This window comes from Ranitomeya variabilis, chromosome 1 (assembly GCF_051348905.1).
Source record: "Ranitomeya variabilis isolate aRanVar5 chromosome 1, aRanVar5.hap1, whole genome shotgun sequence".
Lineage (NCBI taxonomy): Eukaryota > Metazoa > Chordata > Amphibia > Anura > Dendrobatidae > Ranitomeya > Ranitomeya variabilis.
Window position 1 is genome coordinate 698,409,507 of NC_135232.1, and position 21,475 is coordinate 698,430,981.

The 21,475-nt window shown below is 46.7% G+C and overlaps 1 protein-coding gene across 3 annotated transcripts in view; it reads right to left on the reverse strand.

Moving 5' to 3' along the window:
* The window catches only part of TOGARAM1 (TOG array regulator of axonemal microtubules 1), a 37,574-nt gene that overhangs the window by 4,722 nt on the left and 11,377 nt on the right, over nucleotides 1-21,475 (reverse strand). For all 3 annotated transcript variants that reach the window (XR_013215967.1, XM_077267059.1, XM_077267074.1), the window contains exons 3-12: nucleotides 17,074-17,200; nucleotides 14,164-14,411; nucleotides 12,847-13,073; nucleotides 10,165-10,259; nucleotides 4,671-4,829; nucleotides 4,440-4,535; nucleotides 3,581-3,735; nucleotides 3,357-3,498; nucleotides 2,638-2,724; nucleotides 1,033-1,168 (exon numbers count right to left, since the gene is read on the reverse strand). Coding sequence is in view for 2 of the 3 variants with exons in the window: in XM_077267059.1 (XP_077123174.1) it covers nucleotides 1,033-1,168; nucleotides 2,638-2,724; nucleotides 3,357-3,498; nucleotides 3,581-3,735; nucleotides 4,440-4,535; nucleotides 4,671-4,829; nucleotides 10,165-10,259; nucleotides 12,847-13,073; nucleotides 14,164-14,411; nucleotides 17,074-17,200 (1,472 nt within the window). In the remaining variant the exon portion in view is untranslated. The remainder of the gene's footprint in view (nucleotides 1-1,032; nucleotides 1,169-2,637; nucleotides 2,725-3,356; nucleotides 3,499-3,580; nucleotides 3,736-4,439; nucleotides 4,536-4,670; nucleotides 4,830-10,164; nucleotides 10,260-12,846; nucleotides 13,074-14,163; nucleotides 14,412-17,073; nucleotides 17,201-21,475) is intronic.

Below are 21,475 nucleotides of genomic sequence, written 5' to 3' on the forward strand. Positions count from 1 at the left end.
GGTGCTCATTGGGGTTACAATGTAATGCCTCCAAGATTAGCACACCCTTCATTTCTATCTCAGGAACACCGCCACTTTACCAAGATCCTATCCCAATATGTAGTAGGTGTAATAACAATATTAGCAAATACATCCAATTAGAAATGTAGTACAGTTCTTTTGATTAGCTATGTCACTTACCCTATGTGCTGGGCTTTGCAGTGCAGGTATCTATGGTTATAACCACTGTCACTATATGAGTGGTCTTAACAATGGATTCCTAAGCTACTCCAATGCCCAGCACATTGAGTAAGTGACCTAGAGAATCAGAATAACTATACTACATTTCTAATTAGGAGGAATTTGTTAATGTTACCATTATTACACCTACTACATATTGGGATAAGATCTTGGAAATGGGAATACCCCTTTAAGTCCTCGCCTGATTAAAAGTCTATGACGCAAACTAACCGCAGTATACAGCCCTATGATGCTGTTGAAAGGGTTTTCCGATTTCAGAAAACCACTGTTCTCTGGCTGCAGTTTCTTTAAGAATAATAAGCAAACTGTTTACTCACCCTCCCCAGGTCCGGGCACAGAGTCTCCGCAGCTGCTCCCAGTGTCTGTTATTGTCTGCAGCACACCAATAATGATGAGCTCAGCGGCACTCCAGCAGAGCGGTTATTGGCTGCAGACAACAAGAGACATGAGGAACAGCAGCAGAGACTCAACATTGGACCTGGGGAGGGCGAGTACAAAAAAAATATAGCGTATATATATTTTTCTTACTGCAACCAAGGAATAAGGCTTTTCCAAAGACCTGAAGGTAAAAAAAGGTTAAAAAAAGCCTGGATTCAGGCTGGAACATGCGGCCGTAATACGATGCTAAAATGTGCTGTCATTACGGACGTCTGAATGAGACCGGGTTCGGGGAACCACAAGTTACCATACTGGATGTGCTGCAGATGATGCATTAACCAGTAAGTGAAGAATGGAGCACTGTAATACAACACGGGAGTCACACATCATCAGCGCCCCTCACCCTCGTCTTACCACTCTTCATCGGACAACAATTTAAACACTTCCATGATAGACAAGTCCGGTCTGGAGACTTCTCTGGGCACCGATGGGTCCATGACGTCGGAGCTACGACTGACAGATGACCGATCTCTGTAAGGACTCCGCTGCGCTGCAGACAATACACATTAACCCCGTCAGGGTCAGCACCTCGTAATGACTGCTGCATTACATGCTAAAACGCCTTCCCTAAAGCAAGTTCCTACAAACCTGCGAGGCCACAAATGGTGAAGTGTGCAGTGAAGATCCACCACAGAACTCACATATTGCACACAGGAACGTCCCCAGTGTGATTTTTGCACTGATTATTTTGGCCCACTACTTGCAGTTATTCAATTGCCAGCCGTAATATCATTAGCCCCGCAGGAGGCTGCAGCAACCAATGTGACGGCGTCAGGGTCGGAATAAGCGTCACATTGGTGCTGAGCTGCGCACCACATGCATCACATACACAGGATCATTCACATGAGGGCATGGGACCTGTACATCATTCCATGCACCCATCAGCATGCCCGTGACGTGATCGGGGGGGGGGGGGGGGGGTGGACCATGGGAGTCTGCTGAAGACCTCCATACTGGTCATGATGATTCTCCTGTGAAGTCCAGCCTGGTGTTTATAGGAAACCGTCATTTTCTCTATACAGAGCAATGCCGATACAATGCTATGTATAGTACAAGCGATCAGATGATCGCAGCTTCAAGTCCCCTTAGGGGACTAATAAATACAGTAAACAGTGAACAATAAATGTTTTTTTTTCCATATTTTTAAACAAGTTAAAATCACCCCTTTTTCCCCATTAAAAAAAAAAATAAATTTTAAAAATACACATTTGGTATCACTGCGTTTATAGAATTCAATCTACCAAAATATAAAGTAAATTAATCCAAACGGTAAATGGCGAAGACAAAAAAAAAAAATAGCCAGAACTACAGGTTTGTTGGCCTCCCCACAAAAGTGCAATAACAGGCGATCAAAACATTGTATCTACCCCAAAATGGTATCAGTAAATTCATCAGCTCAGGGTGCAAAAAAAAAGCCCTCAGACAGCCCCAGCTTCAGAGAAATGAAAGCATTACGGGTCCCAGAAATGGACACACTTGCAAAGTTGTTTTTCTTTCCCCTACAAATTTCAGATTTTGTTTTCACCACTTAAAAACAAAACAAAACAAAACGCACACACTGTACATTTGGTATATGCGTACTCGTATTGACCCGGAGAACCATATTGCTTGGTCAATATTACCGTATATATTTAACAAGGTAATTAAGAAAAAAATATTGTAGTTGCACTTTTTTTTTTTTGCAATTTCACATCATTTGTCATTAGCCAAATTTGTGTTTTAATTAGTGTCACAACTGAATGAAGCAGTAGGTGACACACTGAACCAACTGCTGCGCCAATCAATGTCCTCCAAGGTCCCCTAGCTCTGCTGCACTATGGAGGTCCCAGCAGCTGGACCCCCTCCGATCTGGTATTTATCACCTTTCCAGTGGATAGAGACATTATATACAATATATGCCATTTATTTAAAAAAAAAAAAAAAAAAAGGCATCATACAATGATGTGCATGAATCTTTACCTGAGGATTTTTTCAAGCTGGAAGCTCTTTTTAATGCTGGGGGGCTTATGTCCATGTTGTCCAAACAGTCTGATCGGGGTCTCCAAGCTAAAAGATTCACAGAAAGAAAAGTGCAAACTGCTGTAAAAGGGTTGTCTGTCGGCTGGTTATTATACCTCCTATTCGGACGGGGTGGGGAGGCCTTCTCTATAAATGAAATCTGAGAGCCGATAATTGGCTCCTATACTGACCCCTAGACATGAGAACGCTCTTCCCTTTCACTTTAAGACCGTTGCAATTGGGAGGTACCCTTTAAAATCAGGATGGTCCCTTTTTCAGAATCATTTTAATATGTGAAAAACAAACAAAAAAAACTAAATCACCAAAATAATCACACTGCAGACAATGAGGCAGCAAAGTATGCAGAATTGGGAATCTGGCTGGACTCAACTGTCTACATGTAGGATATTAATGAAAGATTCCACTTTAAAAAGGTGTTTCAGCACTTTATTACTGATAACTTAAGCTTCGGACATGACATAAATAATGTGATGGGGATCCAACTACTGGAAACCCGCACGATTAAACGGGCTGCAGCTTTCCGGTGACTGCTGCGTGCCCCTGTCCTTGTTTTCCCCGTGCTGCTAATACAGGTATGTACAGATCTGTCCTGGGTAAGCAATGAAAAAGCCGCAGTGATAACCGGAAATCAACAAGTAGTTTTAGGAAAAACTACTCACGTTCTCTTGCCACCGGGCCAGGGTCAGTCTGCGACAGCCGCTCGCGTTTCCCCAGATCCTTCACATCTACCAGCTCTTTCAGGTTATGCTCTCGCTTTTGCCTCATCTTGTCCCGAGCAGATTTGGACATTGTGACTTTAACCTGCGCAGAATAAGTAACGGTCATTAATTCTAGATTGAAAGATACAATGTTGGAGGAATAAACTAATACGGAGACCCCTTACATCATGCTCCGTGCTAGAACTGTTCTGCTGGACGGCTCTGCCGTAGACGCCGGTGGGCAGCTGAAAGTTCTGCTTTGCTGGACTGGAATCCTCTTGTGCTGAGAAGGAAGACTGACTGTGCGACTGAAGAGTGGGGGGCAGAGACTCAAAGACCCCTGAAAAAGTCATGGGAAAATAAAGTATTAATATCGTACCAGGATGCAAAACAGCAGGAGGCACAGAAGACCCTCCAGAACTGAAGGGTATGGTGTTCATGTCCCCCATTTCCATCACCCTTGGAACACTTTTCCACCCCTCGTTTGCCAATGTCACAATTCTTCTCTGGATGGGACTCCTGTACTGGTCCTTTTAAAAAAAAAAAAGAAAAAAAAAGGGGAATGGAGAAGCCTCAGGGACTGGGCACCTCTCCTCAAAAGCCCCCAAAATCCCTATATGCGGCTTGTACGGCACATATGTACTTGGCAAATATACTTATTAAGGACAAAAATGCAGATTTGTGCCCAAATCTGCTGCATTTTCTGTACCTGCTCAGTCGCTGTAGATTTCATTTACAGATTTTAGGACAGTCCAAAATGTGTCAAATTTTACTAGGCAGACTCACCCAACACAAATTATATTGAATCTTTTCCAGCACACCTATACACCAGGATCTCCAGAGCGAGAGATGCTTTTAGTGACCCCTCTCCAATATGGAGGAGACGAGGATCCAGATCAGGGGGACCTGCCTCCATTAACTCAGAGTTCACAAATAAGGTATCAGAAAAAAAAGATTTTTTTTTAATTTTTCTAAGCAGGACAACTTCTTTAATGGTTAACTCTACAGCAGGTTACCCCAGAGACTGATGCCTTGTATACTCACCTTTTCCAATGACGGCCACAAAATCGTCAGCCAAGGGACTGTTCAAGTCATGGTCGTTATTATGTTGCTGGAAATTAGAGGCCGATGAGGTGATTCCTGCAGGCACATAAATATAAGAAACAATTTACCTTTAAGCTTCTGGGATCCATTGCACCAACTTCGCCCAGCCATCCCCTGCCACGTATACAGTGGCCGACACAGAAAACTGCTATTGGGACCCCACAACTTCACCTTTAATAGGTTTTGCTGCTCTCTGCAGATCTTTAGGTGGGTGTCTGGTAAAAGTGGGGGCGATCTCCTTAGGAACATTCTCGTCGGCCTCAGCGGTCCCGTTCCTGTAATTCATCCGCTGCCCAATCACGGTCACCAGTTTATCATTGACTGCGGTTCCTACATCATAAAGTATAGGGACAAAGGACGACAGAAGTCAGGAGATAACACAATAAATGGTGGCAATACATTTCAACCTACTAGTCCTGATAGCTGCAGGGTGAGAAGCAGAATGTGTTGGAGGGTCGGGAGAATCTCACGGGACGACATTGTTCACGTTGCGCAGAACAGAGCACACAACGTAAAACTCTTGACATGAATGGCAGCGTGGTAATCTCACACTTCACCGGGTTTGTAATGTCAGCTCATTGACAGCCAAGGTGCTATAGTGACCATTTACACAGGCGGTAACTCGAGTATACAGAAATATGATGCAAGTCATGTGCTAGGAATCTCCTCTGCAAAACACTGGTAATTCCTACTCTGAGGACACATCCACATCCCTAATGCCACCCATGGACACAGGCGCTATATAACACAAGAAAATGGGCACCGATCTTCCAGATCAGATCAAGTCCACTTTCGCCCACCCCCTAGTATATAACACAGCCAAAGCAGTATATAACATAGCCCACGCAGTATATAACAGCCCACGTAGTATATAGCACAGGCACGTAGTATATAGCACAGGCCACGTAGTATATAACAGCCCACGTAGTATATAACACAGCCCACGTAGTATATAACACAGCCCACGTAGTATATAACACAGCCCACGTAGTATATAACACAGCCCACGTAGTATATAACACAGCCCACGTAGTATATAACACAGCCCACGTAGTATATAACACAGCCCACGTAGTATATAACACAGCCCACGTAGTATATAACACAGCCCACGTAGTATAACACAGCCACGTAGTATATTGCCCAGCCACTCAGTATATTGCACAGCCACGTAGTATATAGCACAGGCCAGGTAGTATATAGCACAGAGACGTAATATATAACACAGGCCATGCAGTATATAACACAGGCCATGCAGTATATAACACAGGCCATGCAGTATATAACACAGGCCATGCAGTATATAACACAGGCCATGCAGTATATAACACAGGCCATGCAGTATATAACACAGCCCACGCAGTATATAACACAGCCCACGCAGTATATAACACAGCCCACGCAGTATATAGCAATTTTGCAACATATCCCTGTTAAAAAAAAGACTTAAAATAAAAAATAGTTATATACTCACCTTCTGGCGGCCCTGGATCCAGGCCAGGCGTTTAGCGACGCTCCAGTCCCAAGAATGCATTGCGGCAATAACACGTGATGATGTAGCGGTCTCGCGAGACCGCTACGTCATCTCCGGTCATTGCCAAAATGCATTCTTGGGACTGGAGCATCGCGAGGAGCGGGAAAGGCGCCGGAAGGTGACAATATAATGTTTTGTTGTTTTTTTAAAATTATTTTTAACATTATATGTTTTTACTATTGATGCTGCATAGGCAGCATCAATAGTAAAAAGTTGGTCACACAGGGTTAATAGCAGCGTTAACGGACTGCTAAAACCCTATGTGGCCGCTGACTGGAGGGGAGTAGGGAGGGGCCAATTTCGCGACCAATCAGCGACCCAGGATTTCCGTGACAGACAGACGAAAGTTAGAAACAGACGGAAGTACCCCTTAGGCAATTATATATATACTAGATGGTGGCCCGATTCTAACGCATCGGGTGTTCTAGAATATGTATGTTATTATTATTATTATTATTTATTGTTATAGCGCCATTTATTCCATGGCGCTTTACAAGTGAGGAGGGGTATACATAATAAAAACAAGTACAATAATCTTAAACAATAAAGTCATAACTGGTACAGGAGGAGTGATTACCCTGCCCGCGAAGGCTCACAATCTACAAGGGATGGGTGAGAATACAGTAGGTGAGGATAGAGCTGATCGTGCAGCGGTTGGTTGATCGGTGGTTACTGCAGGTTGTAGGCTTGTCGGAAGAGGTGGGTCTTCAGATTCTTTTTGAAGATTGTGATGGTAGGCGAGAGTCTGATGTGTTGTGGTAGAAGGTTCCAGAGTAGGGGTGATACGCGAGAGAAATCTTGTATAAGATTGTGGGAAGAGGAGATAAGAGGGGAGTAGAGAAGGAGATCTTGTGAGGATCGGAGGTTGCGTGTAGGTAAGTATCGGGAGACGAGGTCACAGATGTATGGAGGAGACAGGTTGTGGATGGCTTTGTATGTCATCGTTAGGGTTTTGTACTGGAGTCTCTGGGCAATGGGGAGCCAGTGAAGGGATTGACAGAGGGGAGAGGCCGGAGAATAGCGGGGGGACAGGTGGATTAGTCGGGCAGCAGAGTTTAGAATAGATTGGAGGGGTGCGAGAGTGTTCGAGGGGAGGCCACAGAGCAGGAGGTTGCAGTAGTCGAGGCGAGAGATGATGAGGGCATGGACTAGGGTTTTTGCAGATTCTTGGTTGAGGAATGAACGGAGTCGTGAAATATTTTTGAGTTGAAGTCGGCAGGAAGTGGAAAGGGCTTGGATATGTGGTTTGAAGGAGATCTCAGCGTCAAGGATTACCCCGAGGCAGCGAGCTTGTGGGACTGGGGAGAGTGGGCAGCCATTTACTGTAATGGATAGGTTCGTTGGGGGGGTCGCGTGAGATGGGGGAAAGATGATGAATTCTGTTTTGTCCATGTTAAGTTTGAGAAATCTAGCGGAGAAGAAGGATGAAATAGTGGACAGACATTGAGGGATTCTGGTTAGTAGGGAGGTGATATCTGGTCCAGAGATGTAGATCTGTGTGTCATCAGCATAGAGGTGATACTGAAAGCCATGAGATTCTATGAGCTGTCCCAGGCCAAAGGTGTAAATGGAGAAGAGCAGGGGCCCAAGGACTGAACCTTGTGGGACTCCGACAGATAGGGGGCGAGGTGAGGAGGTGGTGTGTGAGTGGGAGACGCTGAATGTCCGGTCTGTTAGGTATGAGGAGATCCAGGATAGGGCCAAGTCTGTGATGCCAAGGGATGAGAGGGTCTGTAATAATAGGGAATGGTCCACTGTGTCAAAGGCAGCCGACAGGTCGAGGAGGAGGAGAACGGAGTAGTGTCGCTTGCTCTTGGCGGTTAAGAGGTCATTGGTGACCTTAGTTAGGGCAGTTTCAGTGGAATGGTGTGACCGGAAGCCAGATTGTAAGCGATCAAAGAGGGAGCAAGAAGAGAGATGGGAGGACAGTTCAAGGTAGACGTGTTGTTTCAGTAGTTTTGAGGCATAGGGGAGAAGTGATATAGGGCGATAGCTAGATACAGAGGATGGGTCAAGAGAGGGCTTTTTGAGGATAGGTGTGATGGAGGCATGTTTAAAGCTTGAGGAGAAAACACCAGTTGTTAGTGATAGGTTGAATAGATGGGTTAGGGTTGGGATGAAGATTGTGGTGAGGTTTGGGATGAGGTGGGATGGGAGCAGGTCAAGTGCACAGGTGGTGAGATGCGATCTTGAGAGTAGAGTGGCGAGTTGATCTTCTGTAATGGTGGAGAAGTTGGTTTTGGAGGTGGAGGGTAGGGAAGTTGGGAGGAAGGGCTCTGGGGCTTGTTGACCAAAACTGTCTCTGATGTTATCAATCTTCTGCTTGAAGAATGAGGCAAAGTCTTCAGCGGAGATAAGTGGGGAGGGAGGAGGTGCTGGGGGACGGAGGAGAGAATTGAAGGTGTTGAATAACTGTTTAGGGTTGTGAGACAGGGAGGATATGAGAGATGAGAAGTAGGTTTGTTTTGCTGTGGCGAGTGTGGTCTTGAAAGTAGTGAGGGACTGTTTGAATGCGATGAAGTGGTCGTTGGAGTGGGATCTTTTCCATCTGCGCTCAGCAGCCCTGGAAGCTCGCCTCAGTTCTTTGGTCAGGTTATTTATGAAGGTTTTAGAATAATACATTGAATACACAGGATTCGGCCGGCCGCGACCAATTAGCGAAGCATGGTTCAAATCCCATGCCAATTCGCGGCCGGACTGCGCCTGTCGCTGATTGTTCGCGGCCGGCCATGTAGTATATAGCACAGCCACGTAGTATAAAACAGCCCTCTTAGTAAATAGCACAGCCACGTAGTATATTGCACAGCCACGTAGTATATAGCACAGCCACGTAGTATATAGCACAGCCACATAGTATATAACACAGCCCACGGAGTGAATAGCACAGCCACGTAGTATATAGCATAGCCCACGGAGTGTATAACAGCCCACATAGCATATAACACAGCCACGTAGTTTATAACAGCCCACGCAGTATATAACACAGCCCACGTAGTGTATAACACAGCCCACGAAGCGTATAGCACAGCCACGTAGTATATTTCACAGCCACGTAGTATATTGCACAGCCACGTAGTATATTGCACAGCCACGTAGTATATTGCACAGCCACGTTGTATATTGCACAGCCACGCAGTATATTGCACAGCCACGCAGTATATTGCACAGCCCACGCAGTATATTGCACAGCCACGTAGTATATAGCACAGCCACGTAGCATATAGCACAGCCCACGTAGTATATAACACAGCCCACGGAGTGTATAGCACAGCCACGTAGTATATAGCACAGCCCACGGAATGTATAACAGCCCACAAAGCATATAACACAGCCACGTAGTTTATAACAGCCCACATAGCATATAACACAGCTCACGTAGTATATAACAGCCCATGCAGTATATAACACAGCCCACTTAGTGTATAACACAGCCCACGTAGTGTATAACACAGCCCACGTAGTGTATAGCACAGCCCACGTAGTGTATAGCACAGCCCACGTAGTATATAGTACAGCCCACGTAGTATATAGCACAGCCCATGCAGTATATAGCACAGGCACATAGTATATTGCACAGCCACGTAGCATATTGCACAGCCCCTGTAGTATATTGCACAGACCACGTAGTATATTGCACAGCCCACGTAGTATATTGCACAGCCCACGTAGTATATTGCACAGCCCACGCAGTATATTGCAGAGCCCATGTAGTATATTGCACAGGGTTAATATCAGCGTTAACGAAGTGCGTTACACCGCGGCATGACGCGGTCCGCTAATGCTGCCATTAACCCTTTGTGAGCGCTGACTGGAGGGGAGTATGGAGCGGGCACTGACTGTGGGGAGTAAGGAGCGGCCATTTTGCCACCGTACTGTGCCCGTCGCTGATTGGTCGTGGCTGTTTTGCCACGACCAATCAGCGACTTGGGATTTCCTTTACAGACAGACAGACAGAAGGACAGAAAGACGGAAGTGACCCTTAGACAATTATATAGTAGATAGAAGATAGATATGCATGCAGCCTAAAACCAGCCCAGGAGGCCATGCACTACAGGAGGCACAAGTCATGTCTCTAGGGGGTCCGCAGACTGGTCTGGTCATGTTAACCTGTTCCAGTTTAGGGGATCACACCTTGGGAAGCACCGTCCAGCTTCTTCACGGCATCTTTGTTCCGGGCAGAAAAGACTCTTGACGGCCGTAATTTTGATACCAATGTCACATCCGACCTGAAATTGTAAGACAGAGAACATGTAACACAATGTCAGCAAATAAAGGATGAACATACGGTAATTACCCGGGAAGACAAGGAAATACAAGATTGTGCACCGGGGTCTCTCCTCATAAACAGGGTCTGCAGAGGTGCAGAAGTGCCCCTCTGTTCTGGGGTCTCGATATTGCTTTCCGATCTGGCATGTCATGCCCCCAACTTACACATTTATTTAATGGGGTATTCCTATCTAGCGACTTTAAGCTGAGTTGCTCCGATTGGGTGATTTGGCTCAAAATGAGCTCTACTGATGTCAAATAAAAAGGTACGGTGGTCCCTTCATCACTTCTTGTTCGCAACGGTCCTTGTGATCCTTCCTTTTGCAGGAGGCTGTGATGTAGCTACACGGAGATGAACGGCACAATGGTGTAGTTACCAGGTGGACAGGAGCAACGCTGTGAGAGATCATGGGGGTCCTACAAGTCAGCCCACCATCAATGAGTAATATGGCATATTCAATATGTCTTCCATAGTGTCCTGCTGCCAGAACTCCATGTGATCGGGAGGGGGGGGGGGAGGCGTGGGTGTAATTTGCGGAGGGCACCTGTGATATACTGCAGACCTCTGAGGACATACATATATCAGAAGGGGTTAATGTTCCCTCAGTGACCCCTTGTGTGGGGCTTATCCATCCACAGGTCAGTCAATTACTTGCAGTCACCACATTCCTCCAGTCCTGGTTACTAATTAACTCCTAATATTGCACAAGTTCTGCAAATATCACACTTTTTTTTTTCTTTCGCGAGAATGCCAGGATCAGTTTTGGAGTGTACTACACCCCTCCGACGACACAGAGTGCGCTGTGGTGTCAGCGTAGAAGTGATGACACCATGATGCAAATATCTCTGTGTCTGTATGGTGCGGATTCAGGAGCAGAGTGTGCTGCATACAGGGCAGGTGCCGGCCGTGTTATACAGTCGGCACCCGCATTTTACAGCAGTGATCAAAGCTTTAATCACTTAAATACTGCTCACTAACTATGGCCGTGGCATTTAATTGGTGCGATTGAGTGACACGACTGCTCAGGGGCCCACTAGTCTCCTACCCTAGAGTGTGGGGTGCTGATGGATTGCCACAGCAGCCAGGAGCCTACTGAAGCCCCCTCTGCATTGCTGCCATCTTTGTACTCCCATGAAGGCCACCATAGGCTGAGCTTTGTAGCAGATTGTCATTTCTTCTATATGCTGCAATACTTTCAGGTTGAAGTCCCGTACGGGGACTAGAAATCAAAGTAAAAAAAAACTAAAATAAAAAATGCTGGAATTGTCACTTTTTATATATTTTGGAAACGTCAACTTGCTCTGTGAAAAAAATAAAACAGAGTCCTCATACGGCTTGTCATGCATCTCGGAGTAAAAATCAAAAACAACATTGAGTAATTATAACATTTACCTAATCAAATTCACTACTTATTTCTCCGCTATAATCTGACAAGCAGTCGTCTGGATTATCTTCTAAGTTGAAGTAAAAGTTTTGATAAATGAGGGGTAACGTCACATAAAGGTCTAATGCTCTGAAACCAAAGGATTAAGCAGCTAAAAGTCACAAATCCCAGGGTGTAATTATAGGAGCGACGTGCCTGCAGCCCATCATTATGGCAAATAAACCAGTCCGTCATTACGTACCCGACTATTAGAGGAGGACACGCTGCCATTTACCTGTCAGTAGAGATCACTCGGCCGGGCTGGTACTCGCCGTTCTGCCTCGTCTCAGCTGTATGGAGACACCATATGTCCATACAGTGGGACAGTTTGGAGGCATCTGCCCTGAACAGAGAGGTGGCCGGGCCTGCTCACATCAGGGCCTTGTTCTGGAGAAAGATTTGAGTGAGTCCCAGTAGTGGCATGCATGCCCATTGGACAAGTATGGCATCTCCTGCAGATGTACCATAAAGGCTGTAGGTGAATGAGCTCTTAAAGTAAATGCAAAGAGTCCCAGGTAAATATCGCAAGCTAACTACAGCATCTGCTCAGCTCGCCAATGTCATCTCTGCCCCTAACGTAAGCGAAGAGAGTGACAAACCATAGAAAGGGAGAGTGCCGCTAATTAGTGCAACCAATCACCGACCTGACCGGCTGCCGGAGGCTCTTACTACATTTTTCCTGCGTGCGTCCAGGAGCTACAGCGGCGTCCCTGCGCACGGCCAGGAGCTACAGCGGCGTCCCTGCGCGCGGCCAGGAGCTACAGCGGCGTCCCTGCGCGCGGCCAGGAGCTACAGCAGCATCACAACACCTGGAAAACGCACAAGATGACATCCTACTACAGAAAGTAATTATGTCACAGAGAGAATTAATACAATGATGTCACAGGGTGGGGCTAATAAATACTGACCTCACAGGAGGTTATTGCACAGTGATGTCACAGGGTGGGGTTAATAAACACTATGACATGAGAAGAAAAGGTAATTGCACACAGTGATGTCACAGGGTGGGGCTAACACACTTGCACACAGTGATGTCACATTACATTAATGATGCCCAACAGTTCTCACAAACCAAGTAAAGCTCCAGTTTGTGAGGAGCCGGATGTCCCGCAGCCTTACTCACATTTTCTTCAGTTGCGGGGGAGGTGACAGAGGTGAATGCTGGGACTCGCGGCTGTAGACCCCACTCTCACTGTAACACCCGCTAATAGGCGAAGACGTTGAAAACGGAGAATCCATATTCAGGTCTATTTTCATGGAGTCCGGGCTCTCTAGGTCTGACAGGCTGCCGCCCATCTTGGCCCGCTTCCTCGCTGCGCTGTTCCGTACGTTTCTAAGTGAACTTTCCATCTGCATATTGAGAACAGCAATAAGAAAACAAAATCACAGGCAGATAATATAGGGGATGAATCAGGTCCGTATCACTGGACCCCATCAAGAAGCCAAAGCAGAGCGCATCTCACACTGGAGGACCCGACACATCCACGTTTAGTCGGCACCATGTAATGCTTCTCTTCCCCTGTGGGGGCGTTGCAGATATACATACAATTGACTTCTTCCCGGCAGCGGGTCACCGCACAGCTGCTTAAAGGGGTTTCCCAGTTCTGAAAACCATTGTTCTTGCATAAAAATTAAATAAAACAAATAAACAAAAAAATGCGCTTTACTCCCCCTCTCTGGGTCCAGCGCCGTTTCTTCCCTGCTGCTCCTGGAGTCTGTTATTGTGAGCAGCACTGACTTCACATCAACAGCGCTGCAGCCAATCACTGTGCGCACAAGCAGCTGACCTCCCTATATTGTCTGCACTGCAGACAATCACAGACAAGCAGGAACAGACGCAGAGACTTTGCAATGGACCCGGGAAAGGTGAGTAAAGCCCAGTGCTATTCAGAACAAACTGCACATGGGGACAGAGGTTTTCCAAGACTAGAATCCCTTTTAAGACTGGGGCTGCAAAAGGACTTTCGCCATGACACAGGCAGCACAGCAAAGATGGCTATATGCCACGGAGTAATGCAATGGAGTCACAGTGACCAGCAAGGCAACATGACTAATACAGAGGAGTAGTGAAAAACCTCTAGTGTAAATCCATCATCACCGCACCATGGAGGTGCACAGTGAGGTTGAACCATACACTTAAAAAGGGATTGTCCAGAATTAGAAAAGCTTGACTGTCTTCTTCGAAAAACAGCGCCACCTCTGTGTACAGGTTGTGTGTGGTATTGCAGCTCAGTACCACTCATTACGTTGGAGCTTAGCTGCAATACCACACACAGACTATATACGGAAGAGGATTGGGGAGGCTGCTTTTTATTTTTGGGAATAAGTGATCCATGTCTTCCTAATCCTGGACCAGTAACATAGCGGGCTCTATGCAGGAGGCTCACGAAAATAGTAACTTAGGGGGCATAGAGACACATCCTGGCAACAAAACACAAACCTCTTCACGGTCGTCTTCATCTCCTAGACTTAGATCCAAGAGGTCCAGTGCGAGGCTTTCCTCCTCTCCGCTCTTGGCGAGGGCTTTGGGGTTACTCCAGACGTAGCTGCCAGACACAGAACTGATCTCCGGTAAGGACTTGGTCCCTTTAGTGATCGGAGGGACAGGTTTGGACTTATTGAGGTCTTTCCCTCCTGATGGGAGTCGCACGATGGATGCCTTTAGTGGAATGGGAGCCTCCTCTTTACCTGGGGAAAGGATGCACAGCGGATTTAATTTCCTCAGGATTGAATTTTAGCTATAGCTTCACAGTAGGGATAACAGACATGGCAGCCATGCAGGAATATAGAAGGAAAAGGAGTCATGATGAAAGAAGAAGCCGATGGGCACATGGATCTGTGCCCCCCCCCCCCATGACTGTGCACCTTAAATACTGCGGTCAGAAATTCACAGCAGCATTTAAGGGAGCCGATGTGTGGCCCGGTGGGTTACATTTAAAGCAGCTGTAACCCTTTCATTACAGGCCTCTGCTGGCACACGGTGTTCTTTTTGACCTCTATAATTAAGGAGCGGAAGTGTCAGGGAGTAAGCACGTAGCCGAGGGCCCATTCATCACAGCTAATACCCCCCAAGCTGCAGACAAAAACTTCCTACCAGCACCTTGTGTGAGGTGGGAAAGAGTGAGCCGTCCCCCTGCTGAACACAAACTACATCAGGGCCCAGTGTTAGAGCTCCAGGGCCTCAGTGTGAAATGCTGCATTTTTTCAGAAAAAAAAAGCAAGCAAAAGGAACAACAAAGAAAGGCATACATAAAAAAAAGCCCCCCAAAAAGCTGAAAAACGCTGTGCAAATCTACCCATAGAGCATGTTTGCACGAGCCATAAACACGGACGACTTTCCAGATGTCTGAAGCCAGCCGCGTCCAAAAGAAACGATCTGCAGCTTTTCACACGGTTGACCACCCTCTCCTACTCTCTAGGCTCCAGTCACTAGGCATTAAGGACACTGCTCTCTCCTGGTTCTCCTCCTATCTTTCTGACCGCTCCTTCAGTGTTTGCTTGGTTGGCTCCACTTCATTATTATTATTATTATTATTATTATTTATTGTTATAGCGCCATTTATTCCATGGCGCTTTACAAGTGAGGAGGGGTATACATAATAAAAACAAGTACAATAATCTTGAACAATACAAGTCATAACTGGTACAGGAGGAGTGAGGATCCTGCCCGCGAGGGCTCACAATCTACAAGGGATGGGTGAGAATACAGTAGGTGAGGATAGAGCTGATCGTGCAGCGGTTGGTTGATCGGTGGTTACTGCAGGTTGTAGGCTTGTCGGAAGAGGTCTCCATCTCCTCTTCCTCTCACTGTCGGGGTACCTCAGGGCTCAGTCCTTGGCCCCCTTCTCTTCTCCCTCTACACGGCCCCAATTGGACAGACCATCAGCAGATTTGGCTTTCAGTACCATCTTTATGCTGATGACACACAACTATACACGTCATCCCCTGACCTTACCCCCGCTGTACTACAGAATGCCACTGACTGTCTGTCCGCAGTCTTGACATCATGTCCGCTCTCTATCTGAAACTCAACCTCTTCTGCTCCCGCCATCTACTAACCTCCCTAAATCTGACATTTCACTCTCCGTGGGTGGCACCATAATAACACCCCGGCAGCAGGCGTGCTGTCTGGGTGTTATGTTTGACTCCGATCTCTCCTTCACCTCCCACATACAATCTCTTGCCCGCTCGTGCCGCTTACACCTAAAGAACATCTCTAGAATCCGCCCTTTTCTCACCATGGAGACAACAAAAACTCTCACTGTCGCCCTAATCCACTCCCGTCTGGACTACTGTAACGCTCTATTAATTGGCCTCCCCCTCACGCGACTTTCCCCTCTCCAGTCTATCCTTAATGCGGCAGCCAGGGTTGTCCATCTGGCTAATCGTTACTCAGACGTGTCCGCTCTTCGCCAGTCGTTACACTGGCTGCCCATTCATTACAGGATACAATTCAAAGTACTTGTTCTCACCCACAAAGCTCTCCACAGTGCGTCACCCCCTTACATCTCCTCCCTCATTTCTGTCTATCGACCTAGCCGACCACTGCGCTCTGCAAACGACTTTCGACTAACCTCTGCACTAATCCGTACCTCCCACTCCCGACTCCAAGACTTCTCCCGTGCTGCGCCAATCCTCTGGAATGCTCTACCCCAAGATATTAGGACCATCCACAACTTGCATAGTTTTAGGCGCTCGCTCAAAACTCATTTGTTCAGAGCGGCCTATCACGTTCCCTAATCAAACTCATTTTATGTTTGTGTGTGTGTAGCCCATTCACTATCTCCATCTACCCCCCACCCCCTGAACATGGCTGGACCATCATTGTAAATACATCATTATAAATACACACCTGTGCTTTGTATCTCCCCACCTCATTGTAGATTGTAAGCTCTCACAAGCAGGGGCAGCTTATTTCGTCTTACTTTGTCTTATTTTGCTTTATTACTGTATTGTTAACATTGTTACCCATGACTGTTGTGTTTGAAACTGTTAAACTGTAAAGCGCTGTGGAATATGTTGGCGCTATATAAATAAAGATTATTATTATTATTATTATCTACAGACAGGTGCAGGAGGCCATGACTATTGCATACACAACTCTGGTTTGGAAACATTCTTTTTTCATGTTTTCCAGGCTTATCTCGTGTGGGAATATCCTTCCCGGTTACTGGAGAGAGGGATTGGTGTTCTGCTGCGGGTCATATTGGCCACCGCAGATTCACTCCTCTGGATGCAGAAATAACACCACTCGCATGATCAGGCTGCGTCAGGTTCTGCGGTTTTGACTCATGAAAATAAAAAAACAGATTAAAAAAAAAAGGGAACAGAGGAAACATTTATTCATTACCGGACGCGGCCAGCCGGGGGTCAGGCTGGATGCTGTAGTCAGCGGGCATTTGGTGGACAGAGTTTCTGGTTGTTGCCGTCGGGGTCTTCACAATGGGCGTGTGATGGACATCAAAGATGGAGGAAGGCTGCAAGAAGGAAAGACAAGATACATCAAAGGGGAGGACAAAAGAAGGCCAAACCAATATTCCCCTCGCTTATTAGTTTTTGCTGTAAATTACCGTATATACTCGAGTATAAGCCGAGATTTTCAGCCCAAATTTTTGGGCTGAAAGTGCCCCTCGGCTTATACTCGAGTCACGGTCGGCGGGTGAGGGGGAGAGGGCGCTGAGGCATACTCACCTAGTCCCGGCGATCCTGACGCTCCCCCTGCCCGTCCCACGGTCTCCGGGTGCCGCAGCTCTTCCCCTGTTCAGCGGTCACGTGGGACCGCTCATTAGAGAAATGATTATGGACTCCACTCCCATAGGGGTGGAGCCGCAAATTCATTTCTCTAATCAGCGGTGCCGGTGACCGCTGACAGAGGAAGAGCTGCGGCACCCGAAGACAGTGTGACAGGCAGGGGGAGCGCCAGGAGCGCCGGGACTAGGTGAGTATTTTATATTCACCTGTCCACGATCCACACGCCGGGTGCCGCTCTGTCTTCCCGTCCTCTGGCTCTGACTGTTCAGGTCAGAGGGCGCGATGACGCATATAGTGTGCGCGCCGCCCTCTGCCTGATCAGTCAGTGCAGAGACACGCCGGGACGGGACGCTGAGGAGCTGCAAGCAAGAGAGGTGAGTATGTTTTTTTTTATTTTATTGCAGCAGCAGCGTTATATATGGCACAGATTTATATGGCACATCTATGGGGCAACGGTGCAGAGCACTATATATGGCACAGATTTATATGGCACATCTATGGGGCAACGGTGCAGAGCACTATATATGACACAGATTTATATGGCACATCTATGGGGCAACGGTGCAGAGCACTATATATGGCACAGACTTATATGGCACATCTATGGGGCAACGGTGCAGAGCATTATATATGGCACAGATTTATATGGAGCATCTATGGGGCAATAATGAACAGTGCAGAGCATATATGGCACTGCTTTATATGGGGCATCTATGGGGCCATAATGAATGGTGCAGAGCATATATGGCACTGCTTTATAAGGAGCATCTATGGGGCCATAATGAACAGTGCAGAGCATATATGGCACTGCTTTATAAGGAGCATCTCTGGGGCAATAATGAACAGTGCAGAGCATATATGGCACTGCTTTATATGGGGCATCTATGGGGCCATAATGAATGGTGCAGAGCATATATGGCACTGCTTTATAAGGAGCATCTATGGGGCAATAATGAACAGTGCAGAGCATATATGGCACTGCTTTATATGGGGCATCTATGGGGCCATAATGAACGGTGCAGAGCATATATGGCACAGCTTTATATGGGGCATCTATGGGGCCATAATGAACGGTGCAGAGCATATATGGCACAGCTTTATATGGGGCATCTATGGGGCCATAATGAATGGTGCAGAGCATTATATATGGCACAGCTTTATAAGGAGCATCTATGGGGCCATAATGAACGGTGCAGAGCATTCTATATGGCACAGCTATATATGGAGCATCTATGGGGCAATAATCAACGGTATGGAGCATTATATATGGCACAGCTTTATATGGAACCTCCTTTGGGGCAATAATGAACGGTATGGAGCATCTATTTTTATTTTTGAAATTCACCGGTAGCTGCTGTATTTTCCACCCTAGGCTTATACTCGAGTCAATATGTTTTCCCAGTTTTTTGTGGCAAAATTAGGGGGGTCGGCTTATACTCGGGTCGGCTTATACTCGAGTATATACGGTAATAAAATTTCAGTAAAAAAATTTAATAAAAATTGTGACATTTGAATGAGTCCTTAAAGAAAAGAGGAAGAGACATCAGCTTTTATGTAATAGTGGGAGCAAAATGGATGTCACCAGATCCCGAGTTTGAGTGTATAGGAGCACGCTGCCATTCACCGACAGAAGTCATACAGGTGTCATAGGATCCTAACAATTCAAGGTTTCTTACCATCATACAATCACTTACTGCTGTTACACAGCAGCCAAACCTGCAGTGTAAAGCACAGGGGACAAACTGAACAGCAACGGAACTAAATGAGACAGGTGAGATAAATGAGACTGGTGTGGCATTTCAGAGCAGCGCCGATGACTAAAGGAGTTAAAGGGGATGCACAGGATTTGGGAAAAAAACAAAAACAAAAAACATGGCTGCTTCCTATTACCAAGAGCGCTACATCGGACCACATGGTGTGCCCGATATTACAGCTGAGCGATGGTCACCAGTGTGCACTGCCGCAGATTTCTCAGCTGCAAAAATTATATTTAAAAGGGATATTCCTATTATGACAACTTAACATCTCAACTCTCTATTGAAGTCTATGAATATTGTGGGAGTCCCGAGTGGGCAAGCAGATGTCAGTGGAGCCCAGTTTTCGTGACAGGTGCGATATCACAAAGGTGCAGCTTGTAACCTTTCATTCATAGCCTGTGGATAGGCGAGAACTTGCTATAATAGGAATATCCCTTCAAATATAAATTAATACATCACCTTTCCATTGACGAGCATGGAGATTGCAGCAGGGGTCCACCAGCAGTACCACTTTTAATTTCAGGCAAAGTCCCCCATGATCTTAGCTCTGCATTATGACCCCCAAAGCCCACACACCCCTGCGTGAGGTAACATGATACGGTACGGTGCAATTAGGATTATACACCCAGTCCAAAAATGAGTCTTAATGAGCCGCTATGTAATTAAGAGTAATCTTGGCAGGATCGGCATGTGAACAAGTTCTTATCGGTGGCGTCCTGGTAACATCACACCTCCTCTGCTTACACAGAGTAAACTCGGGCCAGACAATGGGATCGGCACATGGAAAATTTAACTAGTGCAAACAGGAATGACAGGCGGGCGGACAGAGGATCTGACATCAAGAGCATCCATTGTGCCCCGGATAAAAAGGCTCACGCCGATCACACATGCACCTGGTTACGAACTGCTGCCATATAATGGCGGGGGCAAGTGATAATATTAGGAGAAGGGATTATGGGGCATGGTATTCCTGGACTGAGCAGCGCAGCCGTCATAATAGGGCATTATTCCATACTGATATATGCAGGATTAGTGGGGTCTGACCAGTGGGACCCCCTTAAATGCCAGAACAAGGACCTGTCACTTTGCTCTGCCATTTCTGGCACTGCTGTGTAACTATGCGCCAGGGAGCCTCCCCACCGATGCATCAACTTTTTAAGACATCGCTGGAGATGGTAAAGGGGGGGTCCCATTTTTGGGTTATTGGTGGAGGTTTAGGCATTCATATCCAATGAACAGATAGGTAATGCTTCTACCTGCAAGACCCCCCCCCCCCTTAAGATACTGTTCATATATATATACACTGCTCAAAAAAAATAAAGGGAACACTTAAACAACAGAATATAACTTCAAGTAAATCAAACTTCTGTGAAATCAAACTTTCCACTTAGGAAGCAACACTGTTTGACAATCAATTTCACATGCTGTTGTGCAAATGGAATAGACAACAGATGTAAATTATTGGTAATTATCAAGACACACTTAATAAAGGAGTGGTTCTGCAGGTGGGGACCACAGACCACATCTCAGTACCAATGCTTTCTGCTGATGTTTTGGTCACTTTTGAATGTTGGTTGTGCTTTCACACTCGTGGTAGCATGAGAGGGACTCTACATCAAACACAAGTGGCTCAGGTAGTACAGCTCATCCAGGATGGCACATCAATGCGAGCTGTGGCAAGGTGGTTTGCTGTGTCTGTCAGCGTAGTGTCCAGAGGCTGGAGGCACTACCAGGAGACAGGCCAGTACACCAGGAGACGTGGAGGGGGCCGTAGGAGGGAAACAACCCAGCAGCAGGACCGCTACCTCAGCCTTTGTGCAAGGAGGAACAGGAGGAGCACTGCCAGAGCCCTGCAAAATGACCTCCAGCAGGCCACAAATGTGCATGTGTCTGCACAAACGGTTAGAAACCGACTCCATGAGGATGGTCTGAGTGCCCGATGTCCACAGATGGGGGTTGTGCTCACAGCCCAACACAATGCAGGACGCTTGGCATTTGCCACAGAACACCAGGATTGGCAAATTCACCACTGTCGCCCTGTGCTCTTCACAGATGAAAGCAGGTTCACACCGAGCACATGTGACAGACGTGAGAGAGTCTGGAGACGCCGTGGAGAGCGATCTGCTGCCTGCAACATCCTTCAGCATGATCGGTTTGGCAGTGGGTCAGTAATGGTGTGGGGTGGCATTTCTTTGGAGGGCCGCACAGCCCTCCATGTGCTCGCCAGAGGTAGCCTGACTGCCA